The sequence below is a fragment of the Mercenaria mercenaria genome, chromosome 2 (assembly GCF_021730395.1).
Source record: "Mercenaria mercenaria strain notata chromosome 2, MADL_Memer_1, whole genome shotgun sequence".
Taxonomy (NCBI): domain Eukaryota; kingdom Metazoa; phylum Mollusca; class Bivalvia; order Venerida; family Veneridae; genus Mercenaria; species Mercenaria mercenaria.
Window position 1 is genome coordinate 60,062,097 of NC_069362.1, and position 22,964 is coordinate 60,085,060.

At 34.5% G+C, this 22,964-nt stretch overlaps 2 protein-coding genes across 2 annotated transcripts in view; one reads left to right on the forward strand and one right to left on the reverse strand.

The window, feature by feature from the left end:
- The window catches only part of LOC123564051 (transcription intermediary factor 1-alpha-like), a 26,099-nt gene extending 20,645 nt beyond the window's left edge, over positions 1-5,454 (reverse strand). The window contains exons 1-2 of the mRNA XM_053536699.1: positions 5,424-5,454; positions 5,120-5,206 (exon numbers count right to left, since the gene is read on the reverse strand). The gene's annotated coding sequence lies outside the window, so the exon portion shown is untranslated. The remainder of the gene's footprint in view (positions 1-5,119; positions 5,207-5,423) is intronic.
- Positions 5,111-20,883, forward strand: LOC128549427 (exportin-6-like). Its single transcript, XM_053526076.1, has 10 exons — positions 5,111-5,122; positions 6,780-6,969; positions 7,951-8,106; positions 8,378-8,492; positions 9,547-9,606; positions 10,153-10,264; positions 11,246-11,401; positions 11,949-12,047; positions 12,923-13,153; positions 14,925-20,883. Exons 1-10 carry the CDS (start codon positions 5,111-5,113, stop codon positions 15,027-15,029), a joined length of 1,236 nt encoding a protein of 411 aa, XP_053382051.1. The 3' UTR covers positions 15,030-20,883.
- Positions 20,884-22,964: the final 2,081 nt, after the last annotated feature.

The following is a 22,964-nucleotide window of genomic DNA, read 5'->3' on the forward strand; positions in this document are numbered from 1 at the left end:
CACTCTTGAATGCTGACGAAGAAGGAAGATGCCGTTTCTCGATTGGTTCAACGGTATCACGTGATAAAAGGAATTCATTGATTGGCTTTTACCGTAGTATATAAATTAACATAATTCAGAATAGGACCGATTCGCCCCAAATGTACAACAATGACATAAATCATTTTATCTACCTATAAAATTCATAAATTTGAATTTACTTAAGATTTTGCATAATCTAATATCAAAATTGTACAGTATTACATGCTTTCTTCAGACTCCTATATGTAAGTTGTCATAGTATCAAATTATTTTTGACAAATGATAAATATCTTTTAGAACAAAATTACAATCGTTCAAAATATCGTTTCAGAATCATGTTCGTAAAATAGAATGTAAAACTATGCCTATGCAATCACTTTACTTGCCAAAACGTATTTTCAAGTTGTGTTAAACAGACAGACTTTAAAAAATAATCTTGAGACGGCTATGACCGTCCTCAAATTATCGCTCTCATAGTACAACTGCTTGTACAGCAAAGCTCCCATTTTTAGCTCACCTGAGCAATGCTCAGGTGAGTTTTTCTGATCTTTTCTGTCCGGCGTCTGTCTGTCATCTGTCGTCCGTCAACATTTAGCTTGTGTAGGCTGTATTTTTTAACTGATCTTCATGAAATTTGGTCAGAATGATAACCTTGATGAAATCTAGGCTGAGTTCGAAAATGGGTCATCTGGGGTCAAAAACTAGGTCACTAGGTCAAATCAAAGAAAAACCTTGTGTATGCGATAGTGGCTGTATTTTTCAATTGATCTTCATGAAATTTGGTCAGAATGATAACCTTGATAAAATCTAGGCCGATTTTAAAAATGGGTCACCTGGGGTCAAAAACTAGGTCACTAGGTCAAATCAAAGAAAAACCTTGTGTATGCAATAGAGGCTGTATTTTTCAACTGAACTTCATGAAATTTAGCCAGAATGATTACCTTGATAAAATCTAGGCCGAGTTTGAAAATGGGTCATCTGGGGTCAAAAACTAGGTCACTAGGTCAAATCAAAGAAAAACATTGTGTATGCAATAGAGGCTGTATTTTTCAATTGATCTTCATGAAATTTGGTGAGAGTGATTGCCTTGATGAAATCTATGTCGAGTTTGAATATGGGTTATCTGAGGTCAGAAACTATGTCACTAGGTCAAATTAAAGAAAAAAACTTGTGTATGCCATAGAGACTGTATTTTTCAATTGATTTTTATTAAATTTGGTCAGAATGATATCCTTGATAAAATCTAGGTCGAGTTTGAACATGGGTTATCTAGGGTCAAAAACTAGGTCACTAGGTCAAATTAAAGAAAAATCTTGTGTATGCGATAGAGACTGCATTTTTCAATTGATTTTTATGAAATTTGGTCAGGATGATTGCCTTAATGAAATCTAGGTCGAGTTTGAATATGGGTCATCTGAGGTCAAAAATTAGGTCACTTGGTCAAATCAAAGAAAAAACTTGTGTATGTGAAAGAGGCTGTATTTTTCCATTGATCTTCATGAATTTTGGTCAGAATGATTGCCTTGATAAAATCTAGGCCAAGTTTGAACATGGGTCATCTAGGGTCAAAAACTAGATCACTAGGTCATATCTAAGAAAATGCTTGTTTAATCTCAAGAGACCAATTTTTTGGTCCAATCTTAATGAAAATTGGTCAGAATATTTGTTTCCATGAAATCACTAGGTCAAACATATTTTACACTGTTATGGTGTGTTTCTTAGGTGAGCGACCTAGGGCCATCTTGGCCCTCTTGTTTCCTATGGACTGAAAGTGCATGAAAACGTAACAATAGTTTTGAAAACAGACCACTGAATTATTCGTTTTAATAAATTTCAGGCATACGGAAAAATGTTTTGTCAAAACTTCAAAAATGAAATAGGGCTTTACTGTTTATAAACGGTTCCCTCTAGTTTAGCATACCATGCACTTATAATAATGTAGGTATGCCCTATTTACTAACCTGCAGACAGAAGTAAGTAAGTCTCAACCGCTGTTAGGGACAATAGGAGTATTCGTGAATCTGCTTGCCGTCATATCATTCTTGCCGTATTAGCATTTTCCGAAGACACATGTTTTCACAGAGAAACCTACCATTTCATTTTCAGTCAAGTGATTCACTGGCCTTCTTGGAACCGAAATCAACAGCGGTGAAAGGCACAACAATGTAAAGGAAAGCAATCCTGCATTATTTTGTAAAACACAGGTTTTTCTTGCCGTATTACCATCCAAGAATTTGCCGAACTTCAGGGTTGGAACTGACTTTTGCAAAAACTGCTTGGAATTTCAGGAAAACTTATGTTTATAGCCCACTATCTTGGCTTGAGCCTCGTAAAAGAATTATTCAAATCGGTGAAAAAATGAAATACTTACGGTGTTTTTAAGTTCTGAATCGACGGATTTGTTTATAAATTTTCTTGCCGTAATACCCGAAAATGACGTCACAAACCACGTGGTATGTACACACTGTATATTAGCGCAGCTAAATTTTAGCGCAAATGCCTTGAATTGAGTAGTTTCGACTTATTAGCACGTACTTGTATTAGCACAGTATCACCAGCGCTAAAATGACCAGTTGGTGGCTGAATGGTATTCATAATGAAATCGACCAGGCACGCACATAAAAATGCATAGGTCTACAGTATGACATAAAATCTACATTCGTTTAGATTAGTGTTAATCTGTATACTGTAAATTTGTACATGTACACAGTGCAGAATGGTGAATATTGTTAACCAGGTTTTCAACGAAAACCTGAGTTATTAGATTGGGGTAGATGTCGGTCAGGCGGGCGGGCGGTGGTGGCGGTGGCGGCGGCGTCAAACTGGTGTTTCCGGTCAATAACTTTTGTTTCGGTAAAGATATTTGAATAAAACTTGGTATGTATGTAGCTTATATCAAGACAAAGGCTGGGATTGATTTTGGGGTTTCTGGGGTCAAGGTCAAGGTCACTGTTACTTAAAATAGAAAAAGGGTTTCCGGTCAATAACTTTTGTTTCGGTAAAGATATTTGAATAAAACTTGGTATGTATGTAGCTTATATCAAGACAAAGGCTGGGATTGATTTTGGGGTTTCTGGGGTCAAGGTCAAGGTCACTGTTACTTAAAATAGAAAAAGGGTTTCCGGTCAATAACTTAACTTAGGAATGAGCTATCATGATGAAACTTGGTGTATAGGAAACTTATATAAAGTTGTAGCTTTGGATTGATTTTGGGGTTTCTGGGATCAAGGTCAAGGTCATTGTTACTAAAAATAGGGTTAGGGTTAGGTTAGGGTTAGGGTTAGCATATCTTCTACATGCATAGAGGGATTTTGATGTAAGTTGGCACAATTATACACCATCATGAGACGAAGTGTCTTGCGCAGTTCCCTTCTTTAGAATTACTTCCCTTTGTTGTTACTATAAATAGCTTATATTGTAACTTTTTCATTACTAGACGTAGGGAAAAATCGAGACCACTTTTCTGTAGTACAACATGCATGTTACATCCAGTTTTGAGGTGTATTTTGACCAATCTCTACCTGGTAAGGATTTCTGTGTGGACTTGCAATTTTTTTTTTTTGTATTTTTTTTGTATTTTTTTTTTTTTTTTTTTTTTAAGATTAACTTCCCTTAGTTGTTACTATAAATAACTTATATTGTAACTTTTTTATAATTGACCATAGGGAAAAACCAAGACCACTTTTCTGTGGTACAACATAGTTGTTACTTTCTAAGTTTAGGTGTATTTTAAGGTATCTCTACCTGGTAAGGAGTTTTTTTGTGGACTTAGAAAAACAAAAGAATTACAATGATTACTAAACAACCACAAAATTAAAATTACATCTGCAAATACAGGTGCTAGAGTAAAGAAATTTGCTGTGACGGGCGTATATTGTGACATTCTGGCACACTTGTTTATTCTTATGAAAAGTGTTGAAAACCTGGTTTCGTGGCATTGCCGCGTTTCTTGTTTGTTTTCAAATTTGCGCTTGGTTTTCAAAGCAGTATAATGTTATGGTGACACTTGTTATTAGCGCGACCGGACAAACTGGCGATCTACTCCGAAGGTGTTATATACCGTGTTTATGGACAGTGGCGAAGAAAAAAAAGCAGCTTAATTTACAAAAATAGATGACTTTTGTACTAATATTCAAACAGGTTAAATTATTCTATTAAAAAAATCTGCAGAATAATAGTTAGGAATGCAGTTATTGCCGTATTTACACAATTAGTATATATTTCTCTGTGTTCTGTTGCATTGTGATTACAGTATTTTCAATATTATAAATATCACTTTTTTAAGAAAAGTCTTTCATTTCAGTCTAATATTAGCGCTAGATATGAATTAGCGCATGCCCGATCCCGCTAATAACGCGAAAATTAGTACTCCGCTAATATTAATACACTTACAGTAGTGTTGCGAGTACGATTAAAGTGTTGTTTTCAGATAAAAGCACTTTAAACATAATTGTGTATGTTGTATCTGTCTGAAATTAATGTTCTTGTTTTAATGCTTTCGTCCACAATAAAAAACAAGAATTACTTATTAAGTTGTTTTATGAATAACAAATATACTTAAGTAAAATAAATTTCTCACCTAAGTAATACTTAAGTAAATAATTAATTTCTTATACTTAAGATGCTTTATGAATACGGCCCCTGGTGTTCTGTTTGAGATTTCAGTCAGCCAGACCAGTGTTACATTATACACATAGAGTGCTTAAAAGATTGTGTTGTATATATATCTTAAAAAGTATTTCACTTAGAGTTATGAAACCATGTACACTAGCTGACAGAAAGTTGGGGCACCAGTGAACTATAGACTCACATCTAGATATTAAGCTCATCTGATTTTTTGAAAAGATTAGTCATTGTCATAATTTGATCATCGTTGGCATCTGTGTCGGTGTTGGCTGGTTAAGTTTTATGTTTAGGTCAGATTTTCTCCTAAACTATCAAAGCTATTGCTTTGAAACTTGCAACTCTATGTTTATGTCAAGCATTTGCAAGATGAGTGCTGGCACACGCAAGTGGTGCTCAAGCCTTATTCAGTATGCTCAATGGTTTTTGTTTCAGTTATAATTAACTTTTAGGGAATATTAGAAAGATGACTTACCTGGTGAGATTTGTCTTGATGCTGTTGTTGAAACTGAATAAAATTGGGTCTTAAGCGCGCCGTTGCTACCAGTTGAATACTGTGAAGCTGCAAACATAAAATTGTCATGATCTTTGTGCCTTATGAATGCAGTTAAGAAGACAAATCCTACATAGACACAAAATTCAATATAATGTTACCAACTTTTTATGGTTGGCAGGTAAACAAAGTAATTTTCCTACAAGTAATTCAACAATTAAAAATTGCAGTAATTGCAAGTGACAAATGATTAAACAGAATGAGCTAAAAATCCAACACAATATACCTCATTTCATCTGCATTAAGTGTCTCGATCTTGCGAAAATTAAAATTTAGAATGAGATATTTTAGTCTGTTTTACGTGCAGTTTTATCTTACAGGTAGAATTCTTGATCAATATTTAAGTTGCTATCAGTTACTTAGTGCTGGTTTCAGATTACTGTAAATTATTATAAACTGCCCATATATAAACTTTTGAACACTGTCAGATTTAAATTTAGCCAACATAAATATAAAAAAAAATGTTTCAGTCAATTTGTAGACCTGGATTGATTTTCTTTTTGTGATCATTGTGCATCAGTTGGGCCACTTTGATGCACTTTCTATAAGCTCACCTGGACTTAGTTCAGAGTAAGCAGCTTGGTATGATAGGTGGATGGTCTGTTTGTTCCTTGTTCTGCTTTATCACTTTGTCTTACACGGCTTCTCATCTTAAACTACTGGTCAGAATTACACCAATCTTAGTCACGTCTTGCAATCTTACATCCTGGCATGGACCTCTATCGAGTTTGTTCTGCGAGAGTTAAAAGTAGAAAATAACTTTAAATGACTTTCTTTTATGAATGCTTCATGCATCTTCATCAGACTTGGTCTGTAGCATGACATTTTAATTTAAAGTCCTCTTCAAAGATTGTTCAGATGGGGGCACTTGGCCTCTATTGAGAGCCACTTGAGCTAAACATAGAATTATTGTTTACGGTTTGTGTTACACATGTGTCAAAAAAGTGGGATTTACACCCTCCCTCAATCTGACTAAAGTACATTTAACGCTACGCTTTGGATCTAAGATGTGCAATTGATAGACTTGTTCTGACGACCCTTCCACTAGCCAGTCAAAGCCTTACTTACAACTTTTGAAAGTGAAAGTAGAAGTTTTAAAAAATCTATATTAAGACTGTGTTTTTCATGTTTATTTTGATGACCACTTCATGACTGCCCCATCATGTTTTGAGAGGTATTATGATTGTCACGGTATGGACTTGGTCACCTAAGGGGAGAATATGTGTCAGGCAGCTGGTTAGCTCAGTCCCTAGGGCAGTCACCCTGTAAGCAAGAGGTCCTGGGCTCTAGCTCTGGACTGACATTCGAAACTATTTTGATGATTCAGCCAAATGCTTGTTGAAACGAGTCATCTGATTTGTTCAAATAAAAATAGATTTGCGAAATAGCAAGAGTGGAAAATCTAAATATACAGAAAGATGAATGTGAATATGTCATTCTCAGATCTTCGTTTAGAAGATCAAGTACTTTAGTCAGATTGCACCCTCCCTCCTCCTACCACTAAGTAGTATGTCTTGTAATTTTGCCTTGAATTTTAATTATTTATAACAAAGAATGTTTTGTCATTGCTTTCTGCATTTAGGTACAGGTATTGCTGTACAGATCTCTTAGTCTACACTTACTGTTACCCTGGAACAATGTTCCTGATTCAGAACAAGACTGGAGTAATCGAGCAAGCACACACCAGAGTTTCTGCCACCAGATGGCAGCACCATATTTCCAGTTGAAAGATACATCTTCTTTGATAAACAACAAGACTGCACAAGATGCAGGTATATAACATTGTACTATAGTGATGTATGTCATGTTGAGACTGTCTGACTGTTTAGAATCTTCACATAATGAGATTAACTCATAATCTCACAATAGTGGTGACTTGTTTGTACTTGCATTATGACGTCAGCATTTATGCCATACTTGGAAGATTATGTCTACAGTGGTGCTCCACAATTATAAGATAAATATCATAAGAAAGAGATATAAAATAAAAATCTTCAGTTAGATATGATTTTTTTATTATTATTAAACACTAGCTATTAAACACCCATGGCGATGGATGGGCAGGCAGTCAGTTCCAAAGCATGTCCGCTTACTAAATCAGTTTTCATTTGATCTTCACCAAACTTGCTGACAATGTTTGTTGGCATAATATCTCGGCCAAGTTCGATAACCACCCAAACCTCCTCAGGCACTCTTGGACTATGGCCCTTGAATTACCAGAAAAACTGCGAATATAGCCTTGTCCGCTTTCCAAGTCAAACAGTTTTCATCCAATTTTTACTAAATTTGCTGACAAATGTTTGTGGGCATAATATCTCGGCTAAGTTTGATAACCAGTCAAATTGCTCCAGGTAATATTGGATTATGGCCCTTGAATAACTCTAAGAACTGCTAATTTAGTCTTGTCCACTCTCTAAGTTGAACAGTTTTCATCTGATCTTCACCAAACTTTCTGACAATGTTTGTGGGCATAATATCTTGGCCAAGTTTGATAACCACCCATTCAAATCACCCCAGGCACTCTTGGATTATGGCCCTTAAATTAGACCAGGTTCGATGATGGGCGTATTTTGAGACAGTCTGGCACTCTTGAATTAACATGATTTTTCAATTATCTGTATTATGTAGTGATGTACATGATTGTCCAAATGTTCTAAATGTATCAAGTTAGACCTGAAGCAGTGTCAGTGAAAAAAAGCGTTTTCCTTCATAATACATTAGCTCAATAGTTTACATATATGTTTACATTCCAGCCAAATTGGTGATCAGTAACAGTTTGAAGCTGATGGTAGACTGGATCGAGTGTGTGTCAGGAGAGGTGGTGAAAACAAAACAGATCTGTTACCAGTCTATGTCAGAGATTGTCAGTATCAGCCTGGCTGTTTTTCCTGTCTTTATTCACCAACCAGGTAAGAAAATTGTCTGTACCCTAGTACAAATTTACTCTGGTTAGTTAGTCTAGTCAGATGCAAGCAGACACCTGAATATAATGTCTGGAAGGGCACTTATATTATTATAATGCATTTTCTGCAACATTTAAAGATGAAAATTTGTCATATGACCTTAACTGTCAGTGTTGCATAAAAGATTTCAAGAAGTGTTCCTTGCTTTTATAATGGCGTATGGTTTGTATAACATATGGTTGTTTCCAGGATGACTGTTTCAGTATTATGTTTTTAGATGTTGTAGAGGACCTGATGACATTTTTCCTGGCCTTGTTCCAGTCGTGTAGGGTACAGATGGGTGTCCCATTTACAGAACATGCCATACAAACATTCATGGGACTGTTCAGCAAGTATGAACTTGAAATATTTTTTTGATAATACTTGAAATTGGAGATGTGTCTGTCTTGTCTGTTGTTGCCATTGTTATGTTTAGAACCAAGTCTACACTTCCCATTTGTTAGGTTGCAGAGGCAGCAAGATTATCTTTGCCTTGTAAGAAGAAACCTTTTAGCTCACCTAAGCCAAAGGCTTATGTTGAGCTTTTGTGACCATTTGATGTCTGTCGTGTGTCCGTCCACAATTTCTAAAAAAAAATCTTCTTGACTGGGCAGAATTACACCAAACTTCACAGGAATGATCCTTGGGTGGCCTCCTTTCTAAATTGTTGAAAGAATTTAATTCGAAGCAGAATTCTGGTTGCCACTGCGACCGAAAGGAAAAACTTTATAGAGGATATTTCTTTGTTTTGAGTGAATATGGAATATATCTCACTGAGAAGTGAGAAAATTTCAAATATACTGACCTCCTTTCTAATATCAGTTTGCCATTTTAAACTTGGGTATCGTAATACTCAGAAGAGCGATTTAGGGTCAACATGACCCTTTTGTTTTCTTCGCATTATAGTTACATATTTGTTCAAGCTTGAATGTGTTTTTTCTTTCTTTTGAGTCTGCATTATTGAGAAATCTAGCGGTAATTTTTAGCATCTGTGAGATATAAGTCAAGTCCTTTGGGTTGTGTGAAGGCCGCCTTCAGATATTTAACATGTTTACTGAAAAAGCATTGAGCATTGCTTTTGGAATAAGATTATAAATATATTTTGGGGATTAAAATTTGAGGATTTTGTGTCAGTCCACAAATTTCAATTCCATTGAACAGGTTAAATTCCTATTTATTTTATATTCAGTAGAGAAAACCCATAAATTCTTAACCCTGAAAAATAGCAATTTCTGCCAAAACCACAAAATTTTATTCCCACAATATTAAATGATTTCTCAGTAATTTTGAAAAAGATTGAGAGTAACTGCTTTAAATCTAACTGTAGACAAACGCATTTATACCTCGAGTACTCACTAATGTACAAATCACATTTTACACATTGTCAAATGATTTTATTGTTTTCAGAGAGCAGTTAGCTGAAACAATTAGGCATGAGAGCACTGCTGCACACAGGGTTATAGAAAAGTAAGTTGTTCTTTAAAATCTTTAGTTTACTTGGTGAATTCTGATATAGCATACATAAACCATGACAAAGAAACTGAAACAGTGTGATAGAAGTTGTAAAAGTGTTGGTTAAAGTTTTATGGCAAGCTTATTGGTTTCAATATTTTTTCATAACTTCTGTGCCAAAATGGCTAAGCCTTACATACGGCTTGGTCTTTAAAAGTGGCAGACATCCTTTGATTTAAGGTAGAATTCCCCAAAAGTCAAAGACATTGGGGTGAGACTTTGTGATGATATTAGTTAAAGTTTTATGGCAAGCTCCTCATTGTCACTGTATCGTTTAAACTAAAAGCTTTTATATTGTTTCTTAGAATCCCACGTAATGATATTACATCTGACTCAGTTGTGTCCTCTTTCCACATTGTTCCTTGGTACAACCTTACTACAGCACTCTAGTGTAATGGTGATTTGAATAAGTTTTCTGTGGAAACAGTTCTGTTGATAAGTACAGTATTCCTGAATGTCAAGGCTATAATTTTCCACACTTTCTTTGACATATTTTTACAGGTTTTTGAAGATTTTACAGATAATTATACAGGAGCCCGGTTCAGCGTTCAAGAGATTCCTACCCAGTATAATTGATATATGTATGGAGCATATCTACCCTGTTATAGCACAGGTATGTACAGGCCATTTAAGTCTGGTTCTTCAGTTTTATATCCTTAAATATAATCTACCCAGTTATAGCACAGGTATGTACAGGCCATTTAAGTCTGGTTCTTCAGTTTTATATCCTTAAATATAATCTACCCTGTTATAGCACAGGTATGTACAGGCCATTTAAGTCTGGTTCTTCAGTTTTATATCCTTAAATATAATCTACCATGTCATAGCACAGGTATGTATAGGCCATTTAAGTCTGGTTCTTCAGTTTTATATCCTTAAATATAATCTACCATGTCATAGCACAGGTATGTACAGGCCATTTAAGTCTGGTTCTTCAGTTTTATATCCTTAAATATAATCTACCATGTCATAGCACAGGTATGTACAGGCCATTTAAGTCTGGTTCTTCAGTTTTATATCCTTAAATATAATCTACCATGTCATAGCACAGGTATGTACAGGCCATTTAAGTCTGGTTCTTCAGTTTTATATCCTTAAATATAATCTACCATGTCATAGCACAGGTATGTACAGGCCATTTAAGTCTGGTTCTTCAGTTTTATATCCTTAAATATAATCTACCATGTCATAGCACAGGTATGTACAGGCCATTTAGTCTGGTTCTTCAGTTTTATATCCTTAAATATAATCTACCATGTTATAGCACAGGTATGTACAGGCCATTTAGTCTGGTTTTTGTTTTTTAAATCCTTAAATATAATTAAGTGTTAGAATGATAAGTTCTTGTCAACAAAAGACAGTAAACCTAACAAGATCAAAAAACAAACTTGTTTAATGATGTTATTGGTAAACCCATCAAGATCAAAAAAACAAACTTGTTTAATGATGTTATCGGTAAACCCAACAAAAAACAGAACTTGTTTAATGATGTTATTTTTATATATCTCTATAATTGTGCTTAGAAATGGACACACTAAACCTTTTTATCTCTTCTGTATATAAAGCTGCAATAAAATTGTAATATATCTTTCAGCGTCCCTCGCCAGACATGAAGCAAGTGTTGTATGAATTACTGCACGAGTTCCTAATCAACAATTGGAGATATTTCTTCAAGGGTTCTGTATTGACAAAATTGAACAACAAGGAGGAAACTATTGAAAATGAAGCTCAATTCTCAGCTATCATGCAGGTCAGGAAAAAGTCCTCAGATTAAATCTGTATTTATTTATACATGAATGCATAACTTAGGTTAATTGTGCAAAGTGACAGTATCCCAAGTTTCTTACCTGGACTTGCATCTTGGGAGAGGATTATGGAGGCAGATTTTAGCAAAATTTTACCTTTTGACCTCTGAATCAGGAATCCACTGTGTGACTACTTTGCATTTGTGCCTCTGTTTTGAGAATTTTGTTATGAGATTTTTATTTAGGAAGTTATAGGTCAATACTGGAATGACTGCCTTCAGATCCTAAAGTTACTGGTTATACTTTTGTTTTTGCCTTTGCAAGAGCTAGACTCAGCAAATAGACTTCCCCCTACATACATTGTATATTAACACTAGAATGTAGAATAATATTTGCAAGTAACAGTTTTGTCACTCGTTACGCATATCGTCCTAAGATTTTGACAAGAATAAAAAAGTAGAAATAATTTTTTTCATGTCTGGGTGTTTTCCTGTACTTCTCTACATTAAGGTTGCAGCTGTGTTGGTTGAAAAAAAAACTTTTGTATTTCAGGCATATGGCCAGTCTTTCTTACAAACAGATATAGCGGTTTTTAAACAGAATCTAGAGTCACTAGAGAAGCTTCATTCAAAATGGAAACTTTTTAAAAAGGTAAACTGTTTTATAGTCCCAAACTTAGTTTTATCAGTTATATTATGTATAATAGTTTTATTTTGTGCATCATCTTAGAAGGCAGAAATATTTTTAAGTAATGTTGATTGGGTCTGTTAAGTGTGTAGAATAATATTGGTTTTGATCAGCAACTTTAAAACGGTTAAAGTCATAAGATGATATACTGTAGTCAGTAGATTTATCCTAGCATTTTGCTGGTCAGTAGACCAAAGGTCAAGGTCACAGTCTTTAAATTGAAAATGGTTTCTTATCAACAAAACTTAAAGCTGTCTTCATAGGATTATAACCTGTGGTCAGTAGATGACCACTTTTATTTTGGGGTCAGTAGGTCAATAGTTAAGGTCAATAACTTTGAAATGCTTGGGTCTATGGCAACAAACTTTATATAATGTGTTACCATTTCAGTAAATGAACAATGTCCACTGAAAAGCTTTCTTATCATTAACTGTAGAACATTTGGGTTCAGGACTATATAACATAATAGGATGATTGCCTTTGGATATTGGATTGAATCTATAGTTGAATGGGGGTGGGTAGGTCAAAGGTCAAGGTCACAGCATACTAGAGACTGAAGATTACATACCTTTCTGTCTCTGACAGGCCATCATGGGAGACATTTCTGTTCTAACAGCTGTTGTTTAAATCTTTTATCATGTTTACTCCAACAGTTCTATACCTGCACTACATTGGCATACTTTTTCTTACTTAAAATAGATCTACTTACTGCAATCAGATTGATAAAAATGATGTTAAAACAAATACAGAAAAAAACATACAAGGTTTTATGATGAATTAGTGATTAACTGTTAAGGTCATTGATATTTTGCCATTTAATATATCATAAAATATTTCAGCCAATATTTTATAACGGAATGCAGTCACAGTTTATGAATGTACTCCTACAAGTATTAGTTCACAAGTCACATGACCTGCTTCAAGAAGAGGTGGTTGTGGTTGTATATGACATGGCCTCTGTAGACTTTGATAGATTCTATGCAGAATTCTTGCCACAGTTCCTGTCTGGATGTGAAGGTTTAGATAACGGACAGAAACATATGCTGGGTCAAAATTTCAAACTGGAGAAGGTATGTACACTTTTGTTCAGCATTGCAAAAGTCATTATTACATAAATATTCAAATGTTGATATTTTGTTCTAAATGCAGGTACTAGTTTATATGCATCAATCAGTTCTTAAGAATCACATGCATGTATTATTAAGGTAAAAGATGCCATGTAACAGACAAGTTTGTTCAAGTTTAACATGTGATAGGACAGTCAGCTCAGGATTTTTAACAAGACATTTTACTCAGGATTTGTGACTGAACATTTTACTCACAATTTGTGACAGGAAATTTGACTTGGAATTTGTGACTGGAAATTCAGCTTGGCATTTATGACTGGAAATTATACTTTGAATTTGTGGCAGATCATTTGACTCTTGGTTTGTAACAGGACATTTGACTCAAGATTTGTGAAAGGACTTTTAATTTGGGATTGGTTGTTGGACAGTCAATTAAGGATTTGTGACAAGACACTTGACTCAGGATTTGTGACAGGACATATGATTCAGGATTTTAGACAAGGCATTTGATTCAGAATTTGACACAGGATTTGGAACAGTACATTGAAATCAAGACTTTTTTGCAATGCATTTGGTTTATGAAATGACATTAGAATCAAGATTTGGGATAAGACATGTGACTTGTGATTTGTAAAAAGACACTTGACTAAGGATTTGTAAAAAGACACTTGACTAAAGTTTGTGAAAAGACACTTGACTAAAGATTTGTAAAAAGACACTTGATTAAGGATTTGTAAAAATACACTTGACTTAGGATTTGTGAAAAGACACTTGACTAAGGATTTGTAAAAAGACACTTGACTAAGGATTTGTGAAAAGACACTTGATTAAGGATTTGTGAAAAGACACTTGACTAAGGATTTGTAAAAAAGACACTTGATTAAGGATTTGTAAAAAGACACTTGACTAAGGATTTGTAAAAAAGACACTTGACTAAGGATTTGTAAAAAGACACTTGACTAAGGATTTGTAAAAAGACACTTGACTAAGGATTTGTGAAAAGACACTTGACTAAGGATTTGTGAAAAGACACTTGACTAAGGATTTGTGAAAAGACACTTGACTAAGGATTTGTAAAAAAGACACTTGATTAAGGATTTGTAAAAAGACACTTGATTAAGGATTTGTAAAAAGACACTTGACTAAGGATTTGTAAAAAGACACTTGACTAAGTATTTGTGAAAAGACACTTGACTAAGGAATTGTGACAACACATTTAACTCAGGTTTTTGGTTTTAAAAGTTATATTTTTATAGCTTTGTTTTTATCTGTCTTTTATATTTTTCTTTCCAAAAATCATGAATTAGTTACCAGTAACTGATTTTTCACATTTCTGTTAATATGTTTTAAATTATAGCAGTTCTAATGAGGACAAAATTCCATTCTTTATATATCTTATAAACAATTCCATTCACTCTAAAGCATATTAGTCTCTTTTGGAAATACCTCAGTTTCTTTTTGGTAGCCCGCTGGCTTGGCTTAGTAAGGTGAGCACAAATCTACGGATTGTGGGGACATGAGTTCTATCTTTGGGCTAGGCGTATGTTCTTCATGGTGATTTGATGAGAAAGATATTGTGTCAGACATCCTTCTACCACCACTTCTGACTCATGTGGGCAAGTTGGCAGTTACTTGTGGAGAAGAGGTTTGTACTGGCACAGAATCCAGGAACACTGGATAGGTTAACTGCCCACCATTACATAGCTGAAATACTGTTGAAAAACAGCATTAAACCCCAATCAAATAAACAAAATATATTGTTGTATATTTTCAGGATCTGCCTACTTTTACACAGAACTTACAAAGATTTGTGAATGATCTGCGATACTATAGACTAATGAACAGTAGTTTACCTGAGGGCTCAGTGCAATTTTCATGATGTCAACTGATCTTAGGACATCTTTAAAAGCAAAACTACAAGACAGTATTTCCATGATATCAGCTGAACGTAGCATGTCTTTTAAAGCAAAACTACAAGACAGTATTTCCATGATATCAGCTGAATGTAGCATGTCTTTTAAAGCAAAACTACAAGACAGTATTTCCATGATATCAGCTGAACGTAGCATGTCTTTTAAAGCAAAACTACAAGACAGTATTTCCATGATATCGGCTGAATGTAGCATGTCCTTTAAAGCAAAACTACAAGACAGTATTTCCATGATAGCAGCCAATTGTAGCATGTCTTCTGAAGCAAAACTACAAGATATATTCTGATTCTAGTTTACATTGAAATGTGAAACTTCCAAGACAGCATTTCCAGTTTTAAACAGTCAGAAGTCAGTCAGCATGTTTGCATTTTGTTGATGCAATCTAATGTATTGGTGCACATTTTATGTTAAAATGCTCACCAGTACTTCCTCAATGTAAGCTGATAATAGGTGAGCTACAAATTGAGTACATTATGGTTATAATTTATCCAATATTAGTACAGCAGCTTTTTAAGTCATACAAAATATAGGAACATTCAGGTGGTATTTAGTTAATTCATTAATTGATTCAAGGCAATGACCTCCAGAATTTGGCTAAAAATGACTTTTCTTTAAAACTGAAGTTTGGTATGATTGGTGCTCTCCATTGAAGCTACAAATAGACATTGTTAGCTGATGTTAAACCTTTTTTTAAGTTAAACTGCAAGATAACATTTTCTTGATAAAATCTTGAAGTTATTTACACTGTTAAGCTGTGTGAACTAAGAGTTAATATTTTTCATGATGAAAATGGATGTTATTGTATTTTGTACTACAACAGTCTGATATTTTAGATTTATATTTGTGCTTCAGTGATGGTGATGTAACAGATTAAAGTAATTGTCTGGTGCTATTGTATAGTGTACTCTATACTTTACTGTTACTTTATAAAATTTTTGCTATATATTTATATTTTAAATTCAATAGTGCTGAACTATACAACTGTAAGTAAATACAAATTTTAGACTTTCAGTTGTCCTAGATTTACTGTCGAGCTGATATAGTCAGATATAATAATAAAAAAAAAAACAGGTCTATTTAAAGCTTGATTTTTTTCTTCAAATCTTTTCATTTTACATACTTTTGTGCTAAGTAAGATATCCAGAAAGTTCTGTGTCAGTCTGTGAACAAAATAAAGTCAAAATATTAATTTGTAAATTTACAACTTCTTGTCTTTTATTGTCAATTTTTTTTTAGGATTTATTCTAAATAAAGTTATTTTTGAAAATTTTAACACTGTCTATACCATTCTCATATTTTTTATGCCCCCGAAGGGAGGCATATAGTTTTTGAACCGTCTGTCAGTCTGTCAGTCTGTCGGTCTGTCAGTCTGTCCGCAATTTTCGTGTCCGGTCCATATCTTTGTCATCGATGGATGGATTTTCAAATAACTTGGCATGAATGTGTACCACAGTAAGACGACGTGTCGCGCGCAAGACCCAGGTCCGTAGCTCAAAGTCACACTTAGACATTAAAGGATAGTGCATTGATGGGCGTGTCCGGTCCATATCTTTGTCATTGATGGATGGATTTTCAAATAACTTGGCATGAATGTGTACCACAGTGAGACAACGTGTTGCGCGCAAGACCCAGGTCCGTAACTCAAAGGTCAAGGTCACACTTAGACATTAAAGGATAGTGCATTGATGGGCGTGTCCGGTCCATATCTTTGTCAACCATGGATGGATTTTCAAATAACTTGGCAGGAATGTGTACCACATTAAGACGACGTGTCGCGCGCAAGACCCAGGTCTGTAGCTCAAAGGTCAAGGTCACACTTAGACGTTAAAGGTCATTTTTCATGATAGTGCATTGATGGGCGTGTCCGGTCCATATCTTTGTCATTCATGCATGGATTTTAAAATAACTACGCATGAATGTGTGGCACAGTAAGACGACGTGTCGCGCAAGACCCAGCTCCGTAGGTCAAAGGTCCTAAACTCTAACATCGGCCATAACTACTCATTCAAAGTGCCATCGGGGGCATATGTCATCCTATGGAGACAGCTCTTGTTTTAAATTGATGATACAAAGCAAGAAATGATATTGCCTTATCTTTAAGGTGTATTAATGGGTAAACTTGTTCTAGAAAAGGTTGATCAAACACTGTGAAATTTTTATCAGTGTGTCTAGGGACTGCTATATTAACTTTAAGTATACTGACTTAAAGTGCATTTTTCTGCAAAGTCACTGATAGTTAAAATTACTAACAAGACATCTGACTTTATTGTTATGTAGCTTTTAGTAATTATACTGTATGTTTATATGATAATCTTTTTGACGCCAAAAGTATTATTATTATATTACTTCTTATAAATATAAGTTGTTGGTCCGTTGTTTGTACAAGTGACAGTACGTTTGCCTTAAGTCAAAACTTGGAGAAATGAAACCCATGAAAATGTATTTAGGATGTAATGTAATAAAACTCTTATTGAATTGCTTACCAGTCAATAGTCAGAACTATTGCCTGAAGTCTAAAGGACCTAGGATAAATAGTTTTGACTATTGATTGGCAAGCCATGTTGTAAGGGTATGGATCTACTATCGGATTGTTATGTATTGTAACATGCTGAAATGTTACTTTCTGTTTGTAACACAGTTTTTGTAATTTCCTTTTTTTCATGCCTGAAAAATTTATGTTCTTTGCTTCCAAAGAATCTTCTTATAGATTTTATCATGTATTTCTAGAGTCCTGAAGAAGGCCTAAATGTTTCTAATTCTTCTGACTTTATTTATATATCAGTATATACATATTTGGATTAAACACACTTTAAAATTAAATACTATACAAACTGTACACTGGTCAGCTTTGAACTTTGGTATAGACTTATGGCTAAAGTATTTGAGAAATTTAAGATGCTCCTACATTACATGTGCTTTATATAATGCCCTGTATATCTTGCATTCATAACTGGAGGATTAAAGAAGAAAATTTTGAAAACTGATGTTAAGAAGAGGTGTATTTGGCATTATTTCTTTCTTCTGTGATATGTTGTATAGTGTCTTGTCCAAATTAAGCTTATGTAATTGTTAAACCCAGTGGTATGCAATCAGTTTTATTAGCTCACCTGTCACAAAGTGACAAGGTGAGCTTTTGTGATCGTGCGGTGTCCGTCGTCCGTCCGTGCGTCCGTCCGTAAACTTTTGCTTGTGACCACTCTAGAGGTCACATTTTTCATGGGATCTTTATGAAAGTTGGTCAGAATGTTCATCTTGATGATATCTAGGTCAAGTTCGAAACTGGGTCACGTGCCATCAAAAACTAGGTCAGTAGGTCTAAAAATAGAAAATCCTTGTGACCTCTCTAGAGGCCATATATTTCACAAGATCTTCATGAAAATTGGTCAGAATGTTCACCTTGATGATATCTAGGTCAAGTTTGAAACTGGGTCACGTTCCATCAAAAACTAGGTCAGTAGGTCTAAAAATAGAAAAACCTTGTGACCTCTCTAGAGGCCATATATTTCACAAGATCTTCATGAAAATTGGTCAGAATGTTCACCTTGATGATATCTAGGTCAAGTTCGAAAGTGGGTCACGTGCCGTCAAAAACTAGGTCAGTAGGTCAAATATTAGAAAAACCTTGTGACCTCTCTAAAGGCCATATTTTTCATTGGATCTGTATGAACGTTGGTCTGAATGTTCATCTTGATGATATCTAGGTCAAGTTCGAAACTGGGTCACCTGCGGTCAAAAACTAGGTCAGTAGGGCTAAAAATAGAAAAACCTTGTGACCTCTCTAGAGGCCATATATTTCATGAGATCTTCATGAAAATTGGTCAGAATGTTCATCTTGATGATATCAAGGTCAAGTTCGAAAGTGGGTCACGTGCCTTCAAAAACTAGGTCAGTAGGTCTAAAAATAGAAAAACCTTGTGACCTCTCTAGAGGCCATACTTGTGAATGGATCTCCCTAAAAATTGGTCAGAATGTTCATCTTGATGATATCTAGGTCAAGTTTGAAACTGGGTCACGTGCCATCAAAAACTAGGTCAGTAGGTCAAATAATAGAAAAACCTTGTGACCTCTCTAGAGGCCATATTTTTCATGGGATCTGTATGAAAGTTGGTCAGAATGTTCACCTTGATGATATCTAGGTCAAGTTCGAAAGTGGGTCACGTGCCGTCAAAAACTAGGTCAGTAGGTCAAATAATAGAAAGACCTTATGACCTCTCTAAAGGCCATATTTTTCTTGGGATCTTTATGAAAATTGGTCTGAATGTTCATCTTGATGATATCTAGGTCAAGTTCGAAACAGGGTCATGTGCGGTCAAAAACTAGGTCAGTAGGTCTAAAAATAGAAAAACATTGTGACCTCTCTAGAGGCAATACTTGTGAATGGATCTCCCTAAAAATTGGTCAGAATGTTCATCTTGATGATATCTAGGTCAAGTTTGAAACTGGGTCATGTGCCTTAAAAAACTAGGTCAGTAGGTCAAATAATAGAAAAACCTTGTGACCTCTCTAGAGGCCATACTTTTCATGGGATCTGTATGAAAGTTGGTCTGAATGTTCATCTTTATGATATGTAGGTCAAATTTGAAACTTGGTCAACTGCTATCAAAAACTAGGTCAGTAGGTCTAAAATTATTAAAATCTTTTGACCTCTCTAGAGGCCATATTTTTCAATGGATCGTCATGAAAATTGATCTGAATATTCACCTTGATGATATCTAGGTCAGTTTCAAAACTGGGTCACGTGCGGTCAAAAACTAGGCCAGTAGGTATAAAAATAGAAAAACCTTGTGACCTCTCTAGAGGCCATATTTTTCATGAGATCTTCATGAAAATTAGTGAGAATGTTCACCTTGATGATATCTATATAAAGTTCAAAACAGGGTCACGTACCTTCAAAAACTAGGTCAATAGGTCAAATAATAGAAAAACCTTGTGACCTCTCTAGAGACCATATTTTTCAATGGATCTTCATGAAAATTGGTCAGAATTTTTATCTTGATAATATCTAGGTCAAGTTCAAAACTGGGTCACATGAGCTCAAAAACTAGGTCACTATGTCAAATAATAGAAAAAAGGACGTCATACTCAAAACTGGGTCATGTGGGAAGAGGTGAGCGATTCAGGACCATCATGGTCCTCTTGTCTATATAATATATAATCATTAAATTTCATGGTTTGGGCCAAAACTGTTATATATGGAATATAAATTCATGGATTTCAAATGTTGAACATAAAATGAAAATTAGGATTTAATATCATGTATTCCCCAACCATGAAATCCATTAAAGTTAGTCCCTCATGAATATTAATGATTTCACAGTATAAACTGAATTAATAGAGTGTATAAGTGGTCAGTCAAAAATATATACTGTTGTATTAAATGCAAGGTTACCCAAGTCAATTTAAGTGCAATTCAGATATATTTGCACATGGTTTATTTTTTTATCAGTACTCATCCTTTAACCTGCTTAAGTGCTTAAGTGAAAAGCAATAAAATATGTTGAGATTGTCAAAATTTTAACCTGCGTATGAATACAGTGGGATTAATAACTTTATCCGTTGTTTTAGAATGTCTGCCATTGTTGTTGTATTGTTAGATTTTGGCAGAAATAGGAAATGCTTTCACTACAACTGAAATAAAAAAGAAAAAGTTACTTTAGGGGAAAAAGATCATGGCCAGACTTTGCGGATGTTGTCATTATATAAGCATAATAATTGTTACTGTGTCTTTAACTGTACTTGTCAAACTATATTTTTCCATCTGTGGTATTTTATGCTTGCAAATAAAATATTTAATAAAAAATACTTTTCTCTTTAACAATTTACTTACAAAATATGTATGTATTTGCTCTGCTGTTAAGCAAACCTATGACAAGCAGTTGTAAACTGTGGTAGCCCCATGTATATATGCTAAGTGGCAGGTTGAAAAGTAAATGGATAGTTGGAAAGTGAAATTTCCACAGAGTGAATGTTTGCATATATTTAGCCTTTACATACAAATAAGCACCTTCATTATATACAGTCAAAATCCTACAAGACCATATGTAATAAGCGACTTTTAAATTAAACGACCATTAAAAATTCATCTCGAACATTTTCTCTATATAAATTAATTCTACTAAGTGATTTTTAGCTCATCTGATTTTTTGGAAAAAAAAGATGAGTTATTGTCATCACTTGATCGGTGTCGGCGTCGGCGTTGCCTGGTTAAGTTTTATGTTTAGGTCAGCTTTTCTCCTAAACTATCAAAGGTATTGCTTTGAAACTTGGAACACTTGTTCACCATCAATAGCTGACCTTGTACAACAAGAAACATAACTCCATCCTGCTTTTTGTAAGAATTATGGCCCCTTTTGGACTTAGAAAATATCAGATTTCCTGGTTAAGTTTTATGTTAAGGTCAACTTTTCTCCTAAACTATCAAAGCTATTTCTTTAAAACTTGCAACACTTGTTCACCATCATAAGCTGACCATGTACAGCAAGAAACATAACTCTGTTCTGCTTTTTGCAAGAATAATGGCCCCTTTTGGACTTAGAAAATATCAGATTTATTGTTTAAGTTTTATGTTTAGGTCAGCTTTTCTCCTAAACTATTCAAGCTATTGCTTTGAAACTTGCAACAGTTGTTTACCATCATAAGCTGACTCTGTACATCAAGAGACATAACTCCATCCTGCTTTTTGCAAGAATTATGGCCCTTTTTGGACTTAGAAAATTATGGGTAGGACAATTTTTCTATTATACAAAAAAAATCAGATGAGCGGCAGCACCCGCAAGGCGGTGCTCTTGTTTCTTATGCGACCAGCGGCCACAGAAAATATGTTCCAATCTGTAAAGATATATCTGTTAAGAGACTATTAGATTTAACGGCCAATCTTCCCTTAAGGCATTTTGAACCTGTCTAAAGTCGGCTGGTACTTTTGCGATTGTACATGGTATAATTATGGCAATTAAATCAAGATTTCAAACTCATTTGGCGGTCATTTAACTATGAAATAGCTTTTCACCACAAGAAAACATGTTCTGATGATTTGACAAATAAGGTTAGACTTCAGTCACTTACTTTCAACCAAATAATATTATCATTTCCGGTTTACTTCCAGGTCTAGGTTAAGGATGTTTTTCTTTTTAAAAAAATTAAGGCCAAGTCATACTTAAATTGAATCTGTTGGCTTTTTAGGGCCACTGACTATTGAGCGAACCATGGCTATTGCATGGGACTTGGGGAACGTGCAACTTTTTCAAGAAAAAATGATGATGATTAATAATAATGATTGATGGTGACTGGTCATATCAATTCATGCAAAAAAAAACAACAAAAAAAACATTAAAATTACATAATTGGTTAATTGACAAACATTGTAATAGAATGTAAAATTAATGTATAGTTATAGTATACATAGTTTTTTAACAGTACAATAATACTAGTGTTACTAAAAAAATCTGTTAAGAGACCTCTTTTTGGGGGACTCCTCGGTGGTCTCATGATAAAGGTTTGACTGTTACAGTGCTGTATGTAAATTCTGTCAAAAATATGGCTTGTATTTTACAAGTTAGTACCATCTGGCAGAAAAATTCTGTATTGTGTCTTTTGTATTGCATATTACCGGACTACTTTAATATGCAGAACCCGATAAACTTGTATAAATAGCACGCATAAAAACTACCAGTATCGTACATTCATATTCGGCAACTTTCACTAGAGCCAAATATAGCATTTCTGTTCAAGCTACTATTATAATGACCCTATTTTATTTCATCCATTACTGTAAAAGAATGTATACAGTGCAAAGTTTTGATTGGTTTGTTATGTTGCTTTGTTTGTTTTGATTTAACACCTTTTTCAGTTTATTTACAGTATTTCAGTTATGCCAACCTTACCAG

What these genes read in the sequence shown, in the direction of transcription:
- LOC128549427 (XM_053526076.1), top strand. An exon ending in TTCATGGGACTGTTCAGCAA is followed by an intron (nt 8,493 to 9,546) that starts GTATGAACTTGA and finishes TATTGTTTTCAG; the next exon opens with AGAGCAGTTAGCTGAAACAA. An exon ending in TCTACCCTGTTATAGCACAG is followed by an intron (nt 10,265 to 11,245) that starts GTATGTACAGGC and finishes TATATCTTTCAG; the next exon opens with CGTCCCTCGCCAGACATGAA.